A 19288-nucleotide genomic window follows, 5' to 3' on the forward strand; every position below is an offset into this window, starting at 1 on the left:
ACTGTTGGGTCTCTGTAATTGTTGAAAGGAGTTTGGTCTAGACCTGCTCTATTTGAAAAGTGTCCTGAGATAACTTCTGTTATGAATTGACGCTATACAAATAAAATTGAATTGAATTGAATTTTCTTCACTGAAGCCAGATGTTGAGCTATAGGCCTACTGTGTATATTTTTTAAGTTTTCTAGCACACCTTAAAATCGCGACCCCCTTTGAAGCTTTACGGACCCCTAGTGGGACGTCTGACCCCCAGGTTGGGAACCACTGTTCACACCCTAACTTCCTAACAAAATAAAGACCAGATTGAAAACATCCTCAGACTTAAACATCTTTAACTATAAATTATCACAAGAAATATAGAAGTTAAACTTTGTATTATTTTCTAATGTCGTTTGGTGTGAAGTTACTTAGCGTCCGCTTAGAAAATACAAATGTTTCCCAAGTATTTAATGTAACATAAAAAAGCTGTATTACTTCTCTGAATAGGAAACCAAGGCCAAGACTATCTAGCAAAGGATGGAGGCTGAACTAGAAGAGATATGACTCCACTCTCAGGGGACAAGGTGCTGCTAAAGACTGTGACAGGTGGGGCCTCATGCCCCCCCAGTTTGTGTTTTACTGAATGCATTATATTATACTGGTGTTCATGTTATTGTGTCCACCTCCTAATGATAGATCTGCAGTTCACTGTTGTTCTCTGTTCTCTTTGTCTCTGTACAGCACTTCTCTAGAGACCAACAGGGACTGTTGTGTTTTAGCTGCTCTGTGGGTCTTTGTGTGTGTGTGTGAGAGAGAGAGTGAGTGTGTTGACATCACATGTTCTCCAAGGAGCCACTATAACAGCCCTCATACACAGCAACCCACCTTCATAAATGTGAACACATAAACACGCCCATAAAAGATGTGACTAGCTAAGAACAGAGTCCCAACTCACCTTAAAAGCATGCATGCACACACTTATAGATACATTGATGTCCTTTGTCCCTTCGTGTAGCTCAAACGTACACACTGTTTGCATTTAGTGTCGAAAAATAGAAAGTTTTTTCCTAATTCTGACGTTTATTCTCTGAATCCTCACCCCAATCTCAGAGAGGATATATCTTGGATATTTCACTTTTGGGATTAATAAAAAAAACATGATAATAATAAATGTCTCAATATTCTGTGCAGGCCAGCAGGTATGAAAATGGCAGCAGGGAGAGCAGGAAATGATCATTTGCGCACATGAATTATCAAAACTTGAAAGCAGTTGCTGGTAGCAAGAAAATGGAGGCTATTGCCGAATGAGTTCCATATTGATCTTCTTTAATATTTGATTCTTATATAACCTTCACTCACCAAACAGTTTTATTTCAAAAGCAAGATTCAAGATGCTGGAGCTAACGAGATCCATTCAAATCCAAATCAATATTTTAAAACATATGAATACCTTTTTGAAAGGAAAAATCCATAATTATTTTTTTCTTGAGAAAACAAGTATTTTCTACACTTGCATGAGTATTTTATGTCCTAAACCTAAAAGTCACCTTCTAACTAAATGGTATTATCAGCAGAGTACAGAGGATCCAGCTGTAATATTACAATAATTTTACCAATCATGGACTTAAGAGTTGGTTTTCATTCTGTGTTCCCAGTGACCTTATGAGTCCAGCTCCTCTGTTGCTGCAGTTCAGGGCTGCTGATTGAGCAACGATGAGAATCAGTTTGAAGCTCGCTGCGATATGCACTCTGATATGAGGAGACAAGCGGAACTGACTGTTTCAGGTGGTTGTCACTGTGTGTTGATATGGCGCTGATACACCGCAGCGTTTGTCATTTTGACACAGGGAGCTTGCTTGTCTCTGATTGGTCTCCATGTGGCAAAACAGTCGGTATGTGACACCATGTTTTTGTGTTATAGAGAATCACATTTTACACACAATATGTTTAGGACATTGTTTTCATTAGTCGTCTGGTCACAAATCATATATACAGTCCGTAGGTAGTTATATGATGTTTTTACTTCAATGGATTTTAGAACGTAATCGTCGGCCTCTTAAATGGTCCAGTTCGGAAACACCAGAGATTTGTTCTTAAGTATAAGACTTGCTTTAGACACTAAACATTTTATGTTGCAAAGAACTCATCTAGTTGTGACTAAAAGCCTGAAATAATAAGTGTGCAAAGCAAATCTTACACACAAAGTTTGAAGCATTCACAGTGATAATCATAAGCAGTAAAGAAGGTCAAAAATGTATTAAAAATATGGAGGAAAAAATGTCTGTACCCAACCACAAACTACTCAAACCACTATCAAACTACTATCACTATATAAGTACTGTTGCTCTTTTGGTGAATCTTAGTGAATCATTTTGTGTGGATTCGGGCGGCCCCTGTGGACAAAAGCGGTAGTGTTTCTAACCCCTCATCTTCGAATCTGAATTTGGACCTGTGGCAGACATTAAGAATAATGATAAAGAAACCACAGATGTTCTCACTGATGGTCTTGTTTGTTTATGTAGGTCATACAGAGGCATCAGTATTAAACTGAGACTGTTTCATAAGCAGTTAAAAACTCCTTGTAGTAGCTTTAAGTAAAGGATCTTTAAATACTTCTGTGTTGCAGTCAGGTGAAACACAGAACATCATGTACAACCTGTTGTACATCCAGCCGCCTCATCAACATCATCACCTTCAACACTCACCGCTATTTATATGGAAGACTCATCATCAGATGGATCATTATGGGAATTTAATAGTGTAATTGCCTGGGAGATAAAAGCATAGTTCTCCAGATGGGAGGATCTCTATATAGAGGTTGGAGAAGACTCCAGCCTTTGAAATGAGTTAGAGAGATCAAGCAGTTTAACACCAAAGATGTTTACTGGTCACAGAATGAGTCAGATCATGTCCTGTATAAAAAGTCTACAGAAGTATTGATTTACATCACGATTGAATTAATAAATTGTCTGATGAGGATAAGTAAGTTTTTCACACTCAGTGCTGATACTGTAATATAAATGTGTATGATGGCAGCTTGTCTTTCAGTCTGTGTGTGTGTTTGTGTGTGTGTCTGTGTGTGTGTACTGAAACCTCCTTTGTTTTTACCACAGCTGTTCTGTTTTACTCAAGAGAACAAGGGATGGCTGGTTAATAGTGTAGTTAGGCAATAAAAGGTTCATTGATCAGCTATTAAACTGCATGTTGTTTGTTATCAGCCTGTAACAGAAATGATTCTTGTCCTCATTTGACTTTATATGAGCTTTGTGAAGGTGGAAATATATCACAGTTTTATTAAAACTATGACCCAAAATGCTGATTTGAGGATCGTGTACATATTAAGGGTTCATTGAAAGTAAACTTTAATGATGTGACAACAAATGTGAGTCCTCTGTCAGCTCCAGGTTCAGCATCTGGGCAGTTTTGTGTCTCGTTTTCTCTCGTCGTGGTTGGACTATCAGAAATATATATATAATATATATTAAAAATGTGCTTAGATTTGCAGGGGAGCTAATTTTAAATTCAGGAATTCTTGAAATGACATCTTCAAATGCTTTCCAGGATGTACACAGCGAATCCATAAGAGAATAAACTTCTTTCCATAAATAAATACCAGGCTGAAAAAAACGACTCATCCCCGGCTGGGCTGCTAGAGAGAACATGAGCTGCCACACACAGTGGTGTTCCTCTTTAAGGCTGCTAGAGGATGCTGTGTTGTGGGAGTGTTTTCAGGCAGCCTGGTTTAGTGCCAGCTTCCTTATTTTGAAGTGTGTGCTGTAGCAATTTCTACAGCAGGTTAGTGGCCTGTTTGTACCTCGTCTTGCTTCAGTGATTTCAAGGTTGCATCTGACTATCGGATGACGGTTAGAAGCCTCAGCTGGGAATCGTCCTAAAAAAAAGGAATTGCTTAAACTTGATCGTCTATTCTAGTACGCAGCATAAGAGACATTCACAAAGTGATAAAAAAGATACACAAACTGACACATGGAGATAAGGAACCAAAACATTTCACCTCAAAATAAATGCCTATCTGGGTTCACTTCTCTCTGTTTATACTAATAGCTTACACTAATAGAATCAGAGGAATACTATCTTTCATTTCAGATCATTAAACACAAATGTGCAAAAGCAGAACAGTGCAGACATTAAAAGTCTGATTCCTCTTATGGCCTCAGTTGCTAAAATGCATGAACTCATGGTGCTTCGAGGCACTTTGGGATAACATCTCCCATTAAATGTCTTCATTACTAAAGTGTTAATCAATAAAATAAAATCTGATATCATAGCAGTGGGTTGCTCTTGATTGGTTTTGTTTCATTGTGTTATAAAATAAGGCAGGTTCATTTGTAGAGCACCTTTTAACAACAAGGGCATTCAAAGCTCTTTACATAAGACTTAAGACAAAGATGAGATTTAAACAGATTCAAATTAAAATAGGAGATAGAAAGAATCATGAACAAGTACAGTGCAGCTAGAGACATTCATATATAGTCCCAAACAGAAGAAATGAAAGTTCCAGTGACCTGAAGTTTTCTGAGTTTGTTGCATAAACAGAGTGCTGCTTCTTTATGTTTAGTTGTGGCCCGAGGGGCAGTAAACAGACCACCTGAGAGGTGTTAACGTACCATTATAAAACCAACAATAGTATTTTAAAGTCATTACTTTGACACACAGGGCCAAATGTATGAGAACTGGACTAATGTGATCCACCGGTCTGCAGTAGTGGAGCCTACTAAAGATAAAAAGGGAGGACAAGTTTTTCCAAGAATTGACTAAACACAAGACTTTATGGAATTTTTGCCTTATTTTTACAGTATGCTGATCTTGTACTTTGTCTTGAACTATTGAATGAGGTAACAGGGTTGTGACAGAGCCTCTGGCCCACTGATGAAAGCCCTTTTTTTTTTGCATTTGCAGCATTATAAACTGGGTGTTGGGGGCAACATTCAATGCAGTCTTAAAAGCAGCTACAAGGAACTTTCATTCTGTGTTTCTTCTACTGCATTGTTTCTCTGATTCATGGGAATCTGACCAAGTTGCAGCTTTAAGAATAACTGCATAGAAATAGTCAATCTTCTGGCTGATGGTCTTATATGTTTAACTAGGTCATATAGAGTCATCAGTCTGAAACATTTTACATGTTATTTGTATTTATTAATCACTTTATATTGTGTGTGAACAGGTTGTAACTTAACTTGAGATGAGACCTTCCCTGACTTTCCGCTAATGTCTACAAACGACCGACACCCACCACAACACAAAGTCTAAAGTCAAAGCTAATATGACTGCAAAGCTTGTGAAATACAGGGTGATGTTGGGGTTTTGTCTGGCTAACAATAGCTTGCCTGCAAACGTGGATGAATTGCTATCTAGCTAACGTAGCAAAATACTGCCAGCTGGCTTCATCCAGACTCCCGGGGCGGATCTGTTACTTTGTTGGCTGGCGATGTGGGGAGGCCAGCTGGGGTAATGTTATTCAGTGTGGCTGGGTTGCAGCTGGCTGGCTAACTTTAGCTTACTAACTATTGCTTTCTACTAAACAAAAGTGATGCGAGGCAGGGGCATCCTAATAACTGTAAGCTAGCCTAAGCTAAGCTGGGGCTGGCTGGCTGGCTGGCTGTGTCTTGGGTCTGGTGTTTCCTGCTTCGTGGTGTTGGCTGAAGGGATGAATTGTAAATGATAAGCTAGTTAGTAGCACCCAAATAAAATCTAGGGAAAATTGCAGACAGTTAGACGGAGCCAGCGGAGGTGACGTACTGTGCGATTTTAGGTGAGAAATAGTCAAGACAGTAACAGAATCTGGATCCATATCCCTGATCAGCACTGCCTAGTTGACAGTTTGATCTTGAGTTTGGTGTGTTGAGCTGGACGGACTCACTGAGAGCGACCTGTCAATCACAAGGTACGCCCAAAAGCATACACTGCTTTATAGTCTATTTTACTCTAAATGGGACCGTAATTTACTAAATGAACATCATGCTGTATGGAAGAGGACTTGAAACAAGTGATTAAGACCATAAAGTCATTAGGAAACTGTTTACTGAGCTCATAAATCAAGTCAGAAGTTGGCTCATTCTCCATTAGAGTGAATGGTATCTGTGTGTTACTGCAGCCAATGGAGCTCCCCCTGCTGGCTGTTACACAGAATGCAGGTTTTAAGACACTTTTCAGACCCAGAAGCTCTGTCCTTTATATATACTGTCAATGCTACAAGCTGACTGCAGTTCACTTAATGGCCATTGGTGTCACTATTAACAGAGGTTTACTGAAAGTTACATATAAAACCTTTAAATTGAGACTGTTTCATAACCAGTTAAAAACCTCTTATAGTATGTTTAACTTACTGCTAATGCAGACCGAACATTTACTGCCGCAGCTTCACAATAAAAGCATTTAACTGACGAAACACAAGCTGACTTATATTATAAATAAGTCACAGGAAATAGTGAGAATAAATAAAAAGTTGCATAGCTACGTGGCGAATATAGACAAAATACATCTATAAAAGACGAAAGAGATAATTCACAGAACCAAAAATATAGAATATGGATGGTAGTCTGTCAGTCAGATAAACAGATAAACCTTTCTGTTTACATTATAATTTATGTCATTTTCCAGTTTAACAGAGGAGAAAAGGTCTCTAATCCAAGAGTGCTTGGTAAAGCTGACTGACTTTGAGTTGTTCTTTGGCACCAAAACAAACAAATAACACAAACAAACACACAAACACAAACGTCTTTATCATACATAACGTGTTCTTATTTATCTATCACTGCCTGTATTGCAGCAATCTCAGGTCACCTAAAGAAAATATCCTTTATTAATCAGTTAATGTGTGTATGAAGTGGAACAATCAGACTGATCAGATGTTCAAATGTGAAGAATAAACAATCATATTATATAATAAACTTTGTTTTTGGTACATTTTGGGGGCTTCATCCTCTCCTCAGTCTGTGTTACACCCCCCCCTTTTTATCTGACATCCACGGGACCGTCTGCCAGCAGCGTGCTGCGCGTTTTGGTCATTTTTGGACACTTCCTGCTTTTGAGGCTCTTAGCTGCAGCGTGCATGTCCCGTTCACTAAGTCCGGGTTCACAGGCTGGACTGCTGCTGTGTCGCAGCACATATTTGTATGTATTTAGGACTAGAGCCGCTGTTGGGAATGCGCTATCGTACACGGCTTTTATAGCAGCAGCCTTTTTACCTATCGTTTCATATTGTTTTTAAGGAGGGAGGAAAAGAGGCGTAGCGTTGCGCTTTAAGGGGAAGCCAGAGGAGGACAGACAAACAGGATTCAAACAGGTGTCCGGTTGTCTCCCATCAGCCCGAGCCACGGAGGAGGAAGAGACAGAGAGGCGGTAGAGAGGAGGGAAACGGGATAAACTGGGTATTCATCAAGAAATAGCGCTGTCAGTGTGCAAATCAATCCGCTAATTTCAGGTTTTTCCGTTCACCACGCGCTCCCTCGGCTCTGATGGTGATGGTGACCCGGCAGCCCAAACCGGCACAAACCCGTCCGCTCGCACCGAGATAAACAGGTGAGGACTGCAGCCGTGCATCTTCTTTTCTCTCGACCCCTCCGTCTCAGAGGAGGAGGAAGAGGAGGTGATAGAAGGAAGGGGAGGCGTTGACCGACATTCCCCACGGGACAGGCCGACAGACCCACGCTTCTAACAGGTGTGTCTGAGGAGGGCTTCCACAATCTGCACCGCCCGTCCGTCAGTCCGGCCGGTCTCCCTCCCCCGGTCTCCTCTTCTTGTCTCATTGTTCCTGCAACAAAAAAACATCATTACATCCACATCAGGGGCTGCTCTGGACTTACATTTGGTGGCTTTGGCATCCCAGTGAGCGCTTATTCGTGTCTCCTCTCGGTCTCTCCGCAGCTCTCCATTGGTGCGTAATAGCAGCGAGGAGGAAGGAGGATCCAAACGGCTCGTTTTCAGACGTTAATTTAAAAAAACCAAAAAAACGGGACTTTTTGTTGTGGCTTCGTTTATTTCTTGAGGATTTTAGGTTTTTTTTCTTTTTAAAGGACTGATCTTTAAAGGCTGAGGAAGAGGGAGGGGATTTAAAGGTTTGGTTTGATTTCTTTTCACCAGATTTGGTTGCAGGTTTGGACGGATTTCAGCCCCCCTTTTTGGTAGAAAGCCGTTTGGTCCGGCGCTTTCAGGCGCTTTTTAGCGTTTCCCAGCCGGCTTTTAACGGACAGCAAAGTGGGGGTCTTTTCTAAGGGGGGGACTCTTCTCTTGTTAGAAAACAAAGTGTACCTCGTTTTATCATGACAACGAGAAAAGCCAACAGCGGGACGGACACGGTGACTACCTCCTCCACCGCCAACCACCACCAGCAGCACCAGAACCAGCCGAGGAGCCGGAGTCCCAGCGGCTTCAGCAGCGGGGTTCCGGCGTCCGAGGCGGCGGGCGGAGGGGTGGAGATGTTCGGGGAATTTCAGGACTGGTGCCTGCGGACGTACGGGGACTCCGGCAAGACCAAGACCGTGACCCGGCGTAAATACAACAAGATCCTCCAGACCCTCCTCCAGGGGGACGAGGAGAACAGCAACGGCGTGTTCCTGCACGAGAAAGGCAACAACCACATCAACGCCAAATTTAAATTCTGGGTCAAGTCCAAAGGCTTCCAGGTCGGGACGCTGCAGGACTCCAAGAACGGGTCCTCGGACAGACCGGTGCTGTACGTCCCCATCAAGGCGACGGTTAGTGCACCTTCCTCTTTCACTCTGGGCTGTGTGTGTGTGTGTGTGTGTGTGTGTCCCGTTTTCATGACGGGTGCTTGCAAAACACTATTAGGCTCTACTCTTATTTGCGTAAAGAAATAAGGTGTGTGTGTGTGTGTGTGTGTGTGTGTGTGTATAGCCTGAAGCTGTGCGTAACTTTCCCTGGCTCCGTGCCATGACTACATCAAACACCTGTTCCAATACAGAGCTGAGCCTGTTAGTGGTTTTGCGCTGGTACTTTTTTTTTGTAAACCACAATCTTTATTTCACCAGGCTGTCCCAGCTGAGTGACACACACACACACACACACACACACCACACACACCACACACACACACACACCCCACACAACCACACTAACAAAATCTGCTCACTAAAGTTTCTGTTTGTTATGTTATGAAAGAAGGAAAGGGGATGCATGTAAGATTATTTCATATTGGATTTCTCTGACACAGTTGGTATATTTTATTCAATAATAGATGAAACCAAAAAAAAAAAAAAAGGAAACAACTATTGACATTTAACAGGTTGCTACCGGTAACTCTATAAATATCTACAAGTGACTGAAACGATGCTTCTGTTATGAGTATGAAAACAAAAATGTCAGTGACCATTATAACTCATCAGGAGTGGAATTAGTCTTGTTACATGAAAGTGACAGCGCAAGGGGGCAGTAATCTAGTCCAGTTTATCCATCTCACTCTTACTTTTGCCCTCCTGTTAGCCTAATGACCTTTGACCCGGAGATAGGATTTGTCCACATGAGCCCAATTTGAAGTGTTTATGTTCAGCATGTGACCAGATATTTGTGATTATTGATTGTATTCTTGCTCCAGCACTCTGTATGCCGCTACTTATCTTCTGCTCATTGAATATGTTAACAATACAACAAAATCTGTCTTTTTGTTTTAACAGTTTAGATGTGATGCTGAGATTAGTTTGTTTGTGATCTTGGGGTGAGAAGATTTTAAGAGAAGTGCTTGTGAACTGAAAGAGTATAAGAGAAGAAGGGGGAAGTGTTTATGAGTGTGTTTGTGCTGTTGCACACTGCAGAGGGTCCAACATCCAGAACCCTGAATAATCTCATTTTTAAACCAATCAGATGGTAGATGTGATGATTAGTCTAGCTAACTACAACCATATAATAATAATAATATATTGTATGCACATAGTTTTCTTATAGTCTTTTCATCAAATGTCCAAAATATAATGGTAAACATAACACAAGATGATCATATAATATACTGTCAAATGCTTCTTGAAGTTGATATTGGCTTGATCACCATTAATGTAGCAGCAGTTAGTTACACACACACTGAAGCAAATTGGTTTATTATTCGAGTCTCTTTGTAAAGGTTGTGTCCACAGAAGATGTCGCCATTAGAAACAGTAACTCATTTTGTTACTAAATAAGCAAATTGTGGTTCATTGTTGGAGTCTGAGTCTTCTGAAGAGGCCAGACACACATCAGCATTAATTTATTAGTGGGTCAAAAGAAAATAATCTTTAGAGTTTAATTAAAGATAATAATCATTAGTTGCAGCCCTACAGTATGTTTTGGGTGTTGCGGATGAAGAAAATAAGTCCACCATTTCATCCATATTTGGCATTTTTATTATCAATTCTGGCTCCTTTTCTTGAAGCATCAATGAGCAGCTGTTAATTGGTGTTTGTCCACTGATGTCAACATCAAACGACAAAGTGCTGTTCTCACAGAATTTGGGGAGTTGGCTGATAACACAACTCTAATCCTAACGTACCTGTTGCTCAGCGGGTTGTCCCACATCATGACTTTTGCTGTGTCTCTAAGCAGAAATCAGAAATGGTAAAATGTATTGCTCTGAAGATATGGCAGGGAAGGATTCAAACCCTTCCTGTTTTACTCCTCACCGCTCTTTATAGTTGGGAGCGGTCCTGGACCACATGTTGATGGTATTTCCAAATGAGCGAGCACTCGTTGAAGGCAGAGCGCAGTAGACTGGGATGACTCACATATATCAATGCAAGGAAACGAGAAATGGGCTTCTTCCTGTGTTTGGAAATCACTGTACTACAAAATGATTCAGTCCAGTCTCTCTGTAATATAACTCCAAATTGTCTGTCATCTCAAACAGATTGTGAATGCGGTTCTGTGGAAAAGCTTCGTTTCTGTATCTGCAGACTCCAATCAGGTTGTTGAAATGGCTGAACAGGCAGGTGGATGTCACGCAGGATTGCTGCGGAGATGATAAGGGTTTGAGGTGGCTGGTTGGCATGGTTACTGCTGGGCTAATTTCACCCCGGCCCGTATCATTTCATATTCAGATTAATATCAGGAGTATCGCAGTCAGCAATGGGAATCCTTTTGCTCAGTTTATCTTCTGTAAATCTCTCTCTCTCTCTCTCTCCTCCTCTATCTCTCTCTCATCTCTCTCTCTCTTCTCTCTCGTCTCTCTTCTCTCGTCCTCTCTCTCTCTCCTCTGTGTGTCTTGCGCAGCAGCAGGTGTCTTGTTGAGTTCTGTTTAGTATCTGGAGGATTGGGCTGTTTTAGACTGGAGGCAGAGAGAGAGAGAGATCCCTCCTCCTCCTCCTCTCTTGAACTTACTGAGTGTCTGTGTTCTGTTTCTAAACATAACTGGACCTGAATGGTCTTCACTTCCATAAAATTATGACTTTGTGTAGACTAGAGATTATTATTATTATTATTTTATTTTTTTCTCACCTCCCTCTAGTGGTGTTTAGCAGTGCAGGTAGCTTTGGATTAATACGTACGGGCTCAGACATATTCCTGTCTGCCTCCGTCCCAGTACAATGTTGTGGTTACTCTGGATAAACCAGAGTACACAATGTTAAAAGTTTCATAGTGATCAAAGTGTACTGACTGTAGACGTCACTGCAACACAGCAAGGTCTGGTGATTGTCCAGAGTTACAACCTTTAGAAAGACCGGTTGCTGTTGATATTTTTTATTTATTTTATAAGAGGCAATTATTTGATGATCAGCTTCTACTTGAAAAATAAGACGTGCTTCCTCTAATTGTGTGTCCATTGATAAACTGTTGTACATCTCTCGCTGTATGCCAAAATAGAAAACAGTTTCACAGATTTTTTTGTACTGGAATCTCTCTCTTCCTGTAAAGCAAGTCAAATATTTGTGATGATGCTTCTCGAACTGTGAAGCGTGTATGTAAGTGTGATTTGGGGTGGCTAGCCAACCCCGCCCATCACGTAAAACCACACTTGAAACAGTCACTTCTCCTATACGTTGTCACACATACCAAGTTGTTGAACCACGTCTGTAGCTCATGTAGCTGCCAGTAGTTCCTCATAAGCACTCTGATTGGTCCTAGCACATGCAGTTTGAAGGTTATGAGTTTGCTGCTTTGTTCACAATTCCAAAAGAGTGTGGTTGTGCTCAGATTTATCAATTTCTCCCCCATTCTCCTCTTTCTGATCTAACAATGAGGGTGGGGGAGGTGGAGGAGGCCTACACTCTTCTACAGATCTATAACTAACTAAAGCTCTGTATGGTGCTGGATTTGCCCACGTTTTAGTTATCCAATTAAATCAAAAGGCTTTGATTTAAATCGTTTAAATCAAATAGATGTCACTGCCATCTCTGTCTGGATTTTTTTACACTCAATCAGCAGCCTGCAACATGTCGCCTCATACTGGGACGACTGAGCAGATCCTCTTCAAAACACTATCTGGTCCATAATTTATTCAATTTTATTATTAAAATGTAGAAGGTCAAGTTCAGTGTGTTCTGATATGTTGGTTCCCACCAGTAATGTTTTTACACCAGCAGCAACATCATGTCAATATTTTGAATTATGATCAGCTGAGAAAACAAAAATCACCATTTAAACTCTTAGTTTTGAGCTCACAGAATAAAATGTATTGTGACTGTGACATATGAAGTTGGCTACTTCATACCCCAAATGCAGGTATTTGTGGGTGAATGAATACAATCTCCTGTTCCTCCAAAACCACTGCTGAAGTACATTTGAGCCAGACATATAGTGGACAAAGCTGATGCTCTTTTGCACAAATCCTATTAAAAAGATCAAAATCAACAATGTGTTATTCCTCCAACGTAAGTCTAACCCTGACAAATATTGGTTTAATTTCTAGTAAAGGCTCAGAAATTTGAATTTTTTTTTAGCAGAAGCAGGAGGAATTACTGCATTTGTTGAGGACTATTTTGAGCCGCGGATTAATCCACATTTAGTGCACTAGTTAGTATTTATGGCAACAGCACAGTGTATGTGGGATTGAGTCAAAATAAACTTTAGTGTATGTGTTCATGGTGAAGAAAGAGCCCAGTGCAACAGTGCGGCTCGTTGTTGTGTTTTTGTTTTTAGTGGAGCTCTACAGACGAAGAAGATATATATATCAACTCCACTCAGCTTTACTTATAAAGCACTTTACACACAACACAGTTGATCCAAAGTGCTTTACAGTACACACAGAGGAAAACAAGAACAAAAGAAGGAGAAAATAATTGTAGAGCTAATCATAAAAACATGAATAATAACAATATCAGGCTTTGATACACACACACACAATGCTTGTCAGTAGATACATTAAGTGTTGGTTTTGGTCTTTTCATGGAGTTTATTGACAATAATAAAATAAAGAAGATCACCAGCCTTACTTAAAAATACTTAAAGTCCAGTGTAGTTGTTCAATAACACACCAAGCAACTTGCCGTTATCATGCTCTTCAACTTTCCCCGTAAAAAAAACCTTACAAATAAATCAGTTGAGGCTTTGTGTCTTTAGCAATACAGGAAGTAAACATCAGATGATGGCGAATGACAGCAACAGCAGGAAAAGAGTAACTTATATAGGTGTCAGCATCTTATTTCTTTGTGTGCAGATCGAGCCTCTAGTCCTCACCTTTGTCTCTTCTCCTACCTGTTGAGCGAGGTGAGAAATGTACACGGGCTCTTAATGCCGTGTTTGTGGCTCGAATCAGCATCCTGCTTTCTTTCTGTCTGCATCGTGCTGAGAGGGGTATGACCTGACTGCAGTAACAGCTGATCAGACAGCAACTGTGTTTATACACTGACATGTTACACAGCATCTCTCTGCATGTGTTTGTTTGTGTGCTTGAGACAAAGATAAGTGTATTGTTCAGCTGATCTCTGAGGTATGGGCTCATCATATAGGAACTATTACTCTCCTAGGGGCTCAGAGGTTTACTTTGCAGCCAGCAGTTATAAGTGAATTAGAAATAACAGTAAAACACAGAGGTGAGACACAGAACAGTTTGCTAGTAAACAGAATTGGTAGAGGGGCCGTATCAGAAGCTTGACAATATTAATGAGTTAAAGTGACTGTCGCTAATTCCTTCCCTTTGTTTGCATTCATTACTCTGTGTTACATACAAGCTCTTAACCTATTTTTTGTCCTTTTGATGGACATGTTCCTTGGATTTATCTTTTTTTTTTATTGCATAATATATCTGTTTTTGTGTTCTGTAAAACTCTCTGTGACAAGTTTCATCATTTAAAATTGCTTCATGAAATACGGAAATGAATGTCGTTCACAGTTCAGTGAATAGTCATTGCAGTTGCAGTGATTGGCTTGTCTTCTGTATCAAAAGATAAAAACCAAAGGAGATTTATATATTTTCAGACACAGGTTTCGGCTGTTCTTCGTCTTATTGACTGACATCGATCTATCTGCAAATAAGATGTTATTTACCGATATCAGTGGCTGATGTTTATCTGTCCAGCTCAGATATCGGAGAAATAATCACCTTCACTTGCACAAAAGGGCAAATAAATAAGAGAACATTGGCATTCGACCAAATTGTTATTTTAAACATCGGTATTGGCCCTGAATTTCCCAATCGGTGCACCCACGGTTATTACACACAGCGTCATCTGATTGTTTAATGTTTAATTATAAATTCACACTCCCACAGTCCTCTAGAAAACTTCTGTGCTTGTTTTTAATAAATGAGTATTGTCAGGTTGTCTGAGAGTTTCCCTTTCAGTGTAAATAGGACTTAATAGCTTCCTGACAGAAGCATAACAGGAGCATAATAGGCTGCACACAGTGATACTTAAGCCAAAATTGAATCTACTTTTAGTCAGTTTTCTGTTGCAGTTGGACATCTATTTTGAATTATCCACTTTATTCATGCCAAACATTAGCATACTCTAGCTTCTTAATTGTGCAGATTTGCTGCTCTTCTTTGTCTTGTGTGATAGAAAACTGTAGATTTTTGAGTTTTGAACCAAGCTTGAAGCTTGTCATGTATATTCTCTATTTTATGGCATTTAGACAATCTGAAAAATGTATTAATAAAGAAAGTAATTGGCAGATTAAAGGACCAGTGTGTAGGATTTAGTGGCTTCCAACTGTGAGGTTGTAGATTACAACCAAATGAATACAGATCAGCCTTCCAAGTGACTACAATGGCCATGAAACCCACAAGAAAATGTCCCTATCTAGAGCAAGTGTTAGGTTTGTCCATCCTGAGCTACTGTATAAACATGACAGTTCGACATGACAGACTCCATGGGGGAGGACCTGCTCCCTTTGTAGATAAAAACGTCTCATTCTAAGGTGACGAAATCACAACGATTCTTATATTCAGGTGATTATACACTAATAAAAACATAATATATTCAATTTCTTGCCAATAGACCATCCTCAATGTTACACACTAAATCTTTTAATCGATAATGAAAATAATAATTAGTTGCTGTCCTATTTAGAGCCCGATATTGGCCCATAGCAGACATATTGGTATCATATCATTATTGGCTTAAGTGTTATCTCATATATGCTGATATAAAAAACGTTTTATTTCGCAATGTAATGCAAAAAAAAAATGCTTGTGATAATATATAGCTGCAAAGTTTGTCCAGCAATTTACAGTTTTACTGTGACAAGCAGTACAGAGTGAGAGAGAAGTTAAATTACTTAAATGTTGAAATGATTAACTAAAATATTCTTTAATAAAGTTATTTGTTTAAGAAGCAGCCTATCGGCCGGGCTCTATTCCTGCTTGTTTGTTTGTGAAGGGAACTGATTTTTTACCGTGGCCATAGAAAGTACTAATTTACGGTAGTGGTACCTCCAGCTTGGCATCCATGTTCTGAGGTGGGATGGATAAATCATTTGGGGCACCTGTACAGCAGATGTACAGCAGACCTACTCAGCTGGTTTCTGTATGTCATTTCCTAGCAGTGAAACTCCCAGGCAGGTGCAAAGAGGCGCCTGGCTACATCATGTGTCACAGAGGTTGAACGTGTGACTGCAGTGCAGAGTGAACTGAGTGTCCCACATTGGGTACACGAGGAGGAAAAAAAAAAGCCTTGTTTCCAACTGGCTGTTAAAAATCGTGTATTAAGACAGTTTAATTATGAGTACAAGGCATATAGTAACCATGGAAACAGTGCTTCACGCTACGTTAACAATTAACTCTCAACCATCGGTTAAACTGACCACAAACAAAGTTTTTGAAATTGACAATTTGAACACAGCTTTTCTATTTTCCTTTGATAACTCGCCATGAAATGAAGCATGGTAATGAACTGTTTGAGAAAGTTACCTTCGGTGTCCACATCAAGCAACATGATTCTGGTGCTTCTGTGTGTGTTCAGGTTGCCTCAGCTGGTTAAAGGGCTGTTGTTGTTTGTTGTTTCAGCCTGGGACTACATTTTACCCCCCTCTCCAGTCCAGTCTTTCTGTCCTTTTGTACTACCAGAAAGCTTCGGTTATTAAAAACGAGGGTATGTGATGCAAGCTCGCTCATCTGACTGGTGGCGAGAAAAAAAAAACTATCCTTCAGTTAATTTAAGAGGACACTTTTTAATTAGCTTAATTAGTAGTGTAACCGCCCATCTTGCTGGCGGGAGTCTTTGGTCTAAGACTTGGAAGATAATATGGCCATGAGGAACATGTACAGCCCTTATTAATCTGAAGTACTCGATTGCATATAGCCATCAAACCCGAGCATGTTTGGGACTATCCAATTAATATGTCTGTATAATCACTGCCTATCGTGGTTTTGGTTTTCCATGCATTATCAGTAATATTGAACTGTTTCATTTTACTCTGAATGTCCCTTGCAGCCAACAATTGTCCAGCTGTTAGAAGATTAAAAAATCCTGTTAATTATAAAATGAATACAGGTACCATGCAGGTAATTGAAAGTGTATTGAGATGAAAAAACCTTCAACAAATCCTAAAAATAACGTAGTATCTTATTGTTAACAGTCCCATGTCACTCCAGTACTAAAATATTATACACAATGCAGATAAAATACTTTATTTTAGCTCTATCTGAGTTCTGCTAAAGGATTTAGAAGTCCACAGCCAACTGGTTTTCCTCTATTTGTCCAGTTATGACTATGAGCAGGGTTTTCACTGTGATGTTGATGTACAGTAGGTCAACTGTTATACGTATCATCTGTAAACTTCAGTATTGATGCAGTGGAATGAAGAAAAATAAAATAATTAGACCATATTCAAGCTAATTTGTAGCCTCAGTCTCAGTGTTTGCATGGGCTGCATATGGAGCACAGTATATTGTTTTAATATTAACCTGATTAACATCCTTTTACCCTAAACCAAGTGGGATCAGGGTCAGAGTAAATGTAATCAAACGTTAATGTCTAACAGTGTGGAAGAGAGGAGTCTTTGCTCATTAAAGGAATCTGTTCCATTGATTGTTAATGAAATAGTCCAGTTTAAAGCCTGTATAAACTCTATGATCGAATTATTATTTTTATGAAAGAGGTCAGTCTTCACATTTTCTCAGTGTCGTCTTCCTAAACCACATTGCCCTTTAACCTTTCTGCTCTGTAAGAGGATGTCACTAGTTGTCCGTTTGCCTCTTCCTGTCATAAGTCTGTGGCCTTTCCTTTTCTCTTTTATCTTCACTGAAATCAGTAAACATGTTTCAATATGTGATGGGGGGAATTTAAGCAGATTTCCATCTGAATTTGATACAGTGACTCTCATGTGCTCACTCTCTCACTCTCAACTTCAGCATATAATAACATCTCTATAGGAAATAGTTTCTCTGGTGCAAACAGAGTCTGAAGTTCCAGCTAAGGAGGAAGTGCTGAGTGGTTTTGTTGGGACTAATAATAGTTGCTATCTAGACAGTAGTGTCAAGTACATGTGATGACTGCTTCCCCCTCTCTGCACTGGCCTCAGCCAGAGCTGTAGACAGTGGAGGGTTGGCCAGTTTGGAGCACAGCCTTATGTAGAGATAGTTTATCATTTCCATGGATCATTGATGTATTGGTGTATATTGTATGTTTTTTTTTACTGTGACTGTGTGTCCATCAGACTGGGCTATAAAGATAGGACTGCAGAATTACAATCTGGCCAAGTACAGTACCCAAATTGCAGAGACTACAGTGGTAAAGGTGAACTGTATTATAATAATGTGCTGCAGAGATACCCTGGCCTACATCTTGTATCTGTGTATGTGTGTTTGATACAGACCCCAACAAATGTCACATCATCATGATTTTAATTTTTTTTTCCAGTAGAAATGAAAATTGTGATGCAAAAGTGATCATTCCCATTATTTATGATTCATATATCCTTTCAAAATAATAATCATCACAATATTATTCTTGTTTCCATATTGTACAGCTCTGTATAACGAGACACCTAACAGATAGAGCTCTTCCTGTGAGAAAACACTGCTCAGCCTTTTGTTTTATAAATGGACTTTTATTTATACAGCGCTTTTCTAGTCTACCAACCACTCGAAGTGCTTGTCACATTCTCCCGTTCACACACATTCATACACAGATGGCAGGAGCGATACAGCGCTTCCTATCCAAAGTGCTCACGATGATACTAGGCTCACATACACCGCACAGCCACAACACAGCTATCGGGAGCAATTTGGGGTTCAGTATCTTCCCTGAGCACACTTTGATTGGACTGGGGAGATCGAACCAGCAACCCTCTGATTACCCTCTGAATATTATACACTGCTCTACCACCTGAGCTACAGCCGGCCCTAAACCTTTGACACAAATCAACCTAGCAACCCACATCTCTGATTTTTGCAGCGATTCAAATAGTTATGGCGTATTTTAGGCAGATATATAAATAGGGACATAATTTTCCTGTATCAGCCAGTAAAATGTTGACAGAAAAAGAAAAAAATGGTGTCGATGAGAGAACTGTACAGTCAACTTACTGAAATAACAGCGCTGTCCGAAATTACAAATATTAAGTTAACTGCCTTTAATAACTGCTACTGCAGGTTTTGTGTCTGAATCAGTCACTGAGGAAAAGAGAGGAGCACCTTATCAGTTTGTTTGAGGAACATCTGTGTCTGTATGACACAAACTGTTACAAAAACAACTTAAAAACAAATTCTCAAACCTCTTATTTTTTTATATTATCGCCATTTCATGAATACAATGCAACTGTAGCAAGTAACTTATTATATCCTCATTCATATTTTAAGACACTACACATTATATCCAGCTACAAAAAAGCCTGAAAAGCCAACAGTTAGAACGGAAGTACAGAGTTGTTGCTATAGAAACGACACACTGTCTCGTCTACTTGCACTGGTGTGAACTAGCAGGTTTTCAGAATG

General features: G+C 39.9%; 1 protein-coding gene across 1 annotated transcript in view; it reads left to right on the forward strand.

Annotated features, from left to right (window-relative positions):
* Positions 1 to 6931: 6931 nt before the first annotated feature.
* Positions 6932 to 19288, forward strand: part of LOC118323935 (nucleolar protein 4-like) — an 89455-nt gene continuing 77098 nt past the window's right edge. The window contains exon 1 of the mRNA XM_035656005.1: positions 6932 to 8690. Within this exon, the coding sequence (XP_035511898.1) occupies positions 8256 to 8690 (435 nt within the window). The 5' untranslated portion in view covers positions 6932 to 8255. The remainder of the gene's footprint in view (positions 8691 to 19288) is intronic.

Source organism: Morone saxatilis, unplaced genomic scaffold, assembly GCF_004916995.1.
Source record: "Morone saxatilis isolate NCDOM2014 unplaced genomic scaffold, NCSU_SB_2.0 Contig15, whole genome shotgun sequence".
In the NCBI taxonomy this organism is placed as follows: Eukaryota; Metazoa; Chordata; class Actinopteri; family Moronidae; genus Morone; species Morone saxatilis.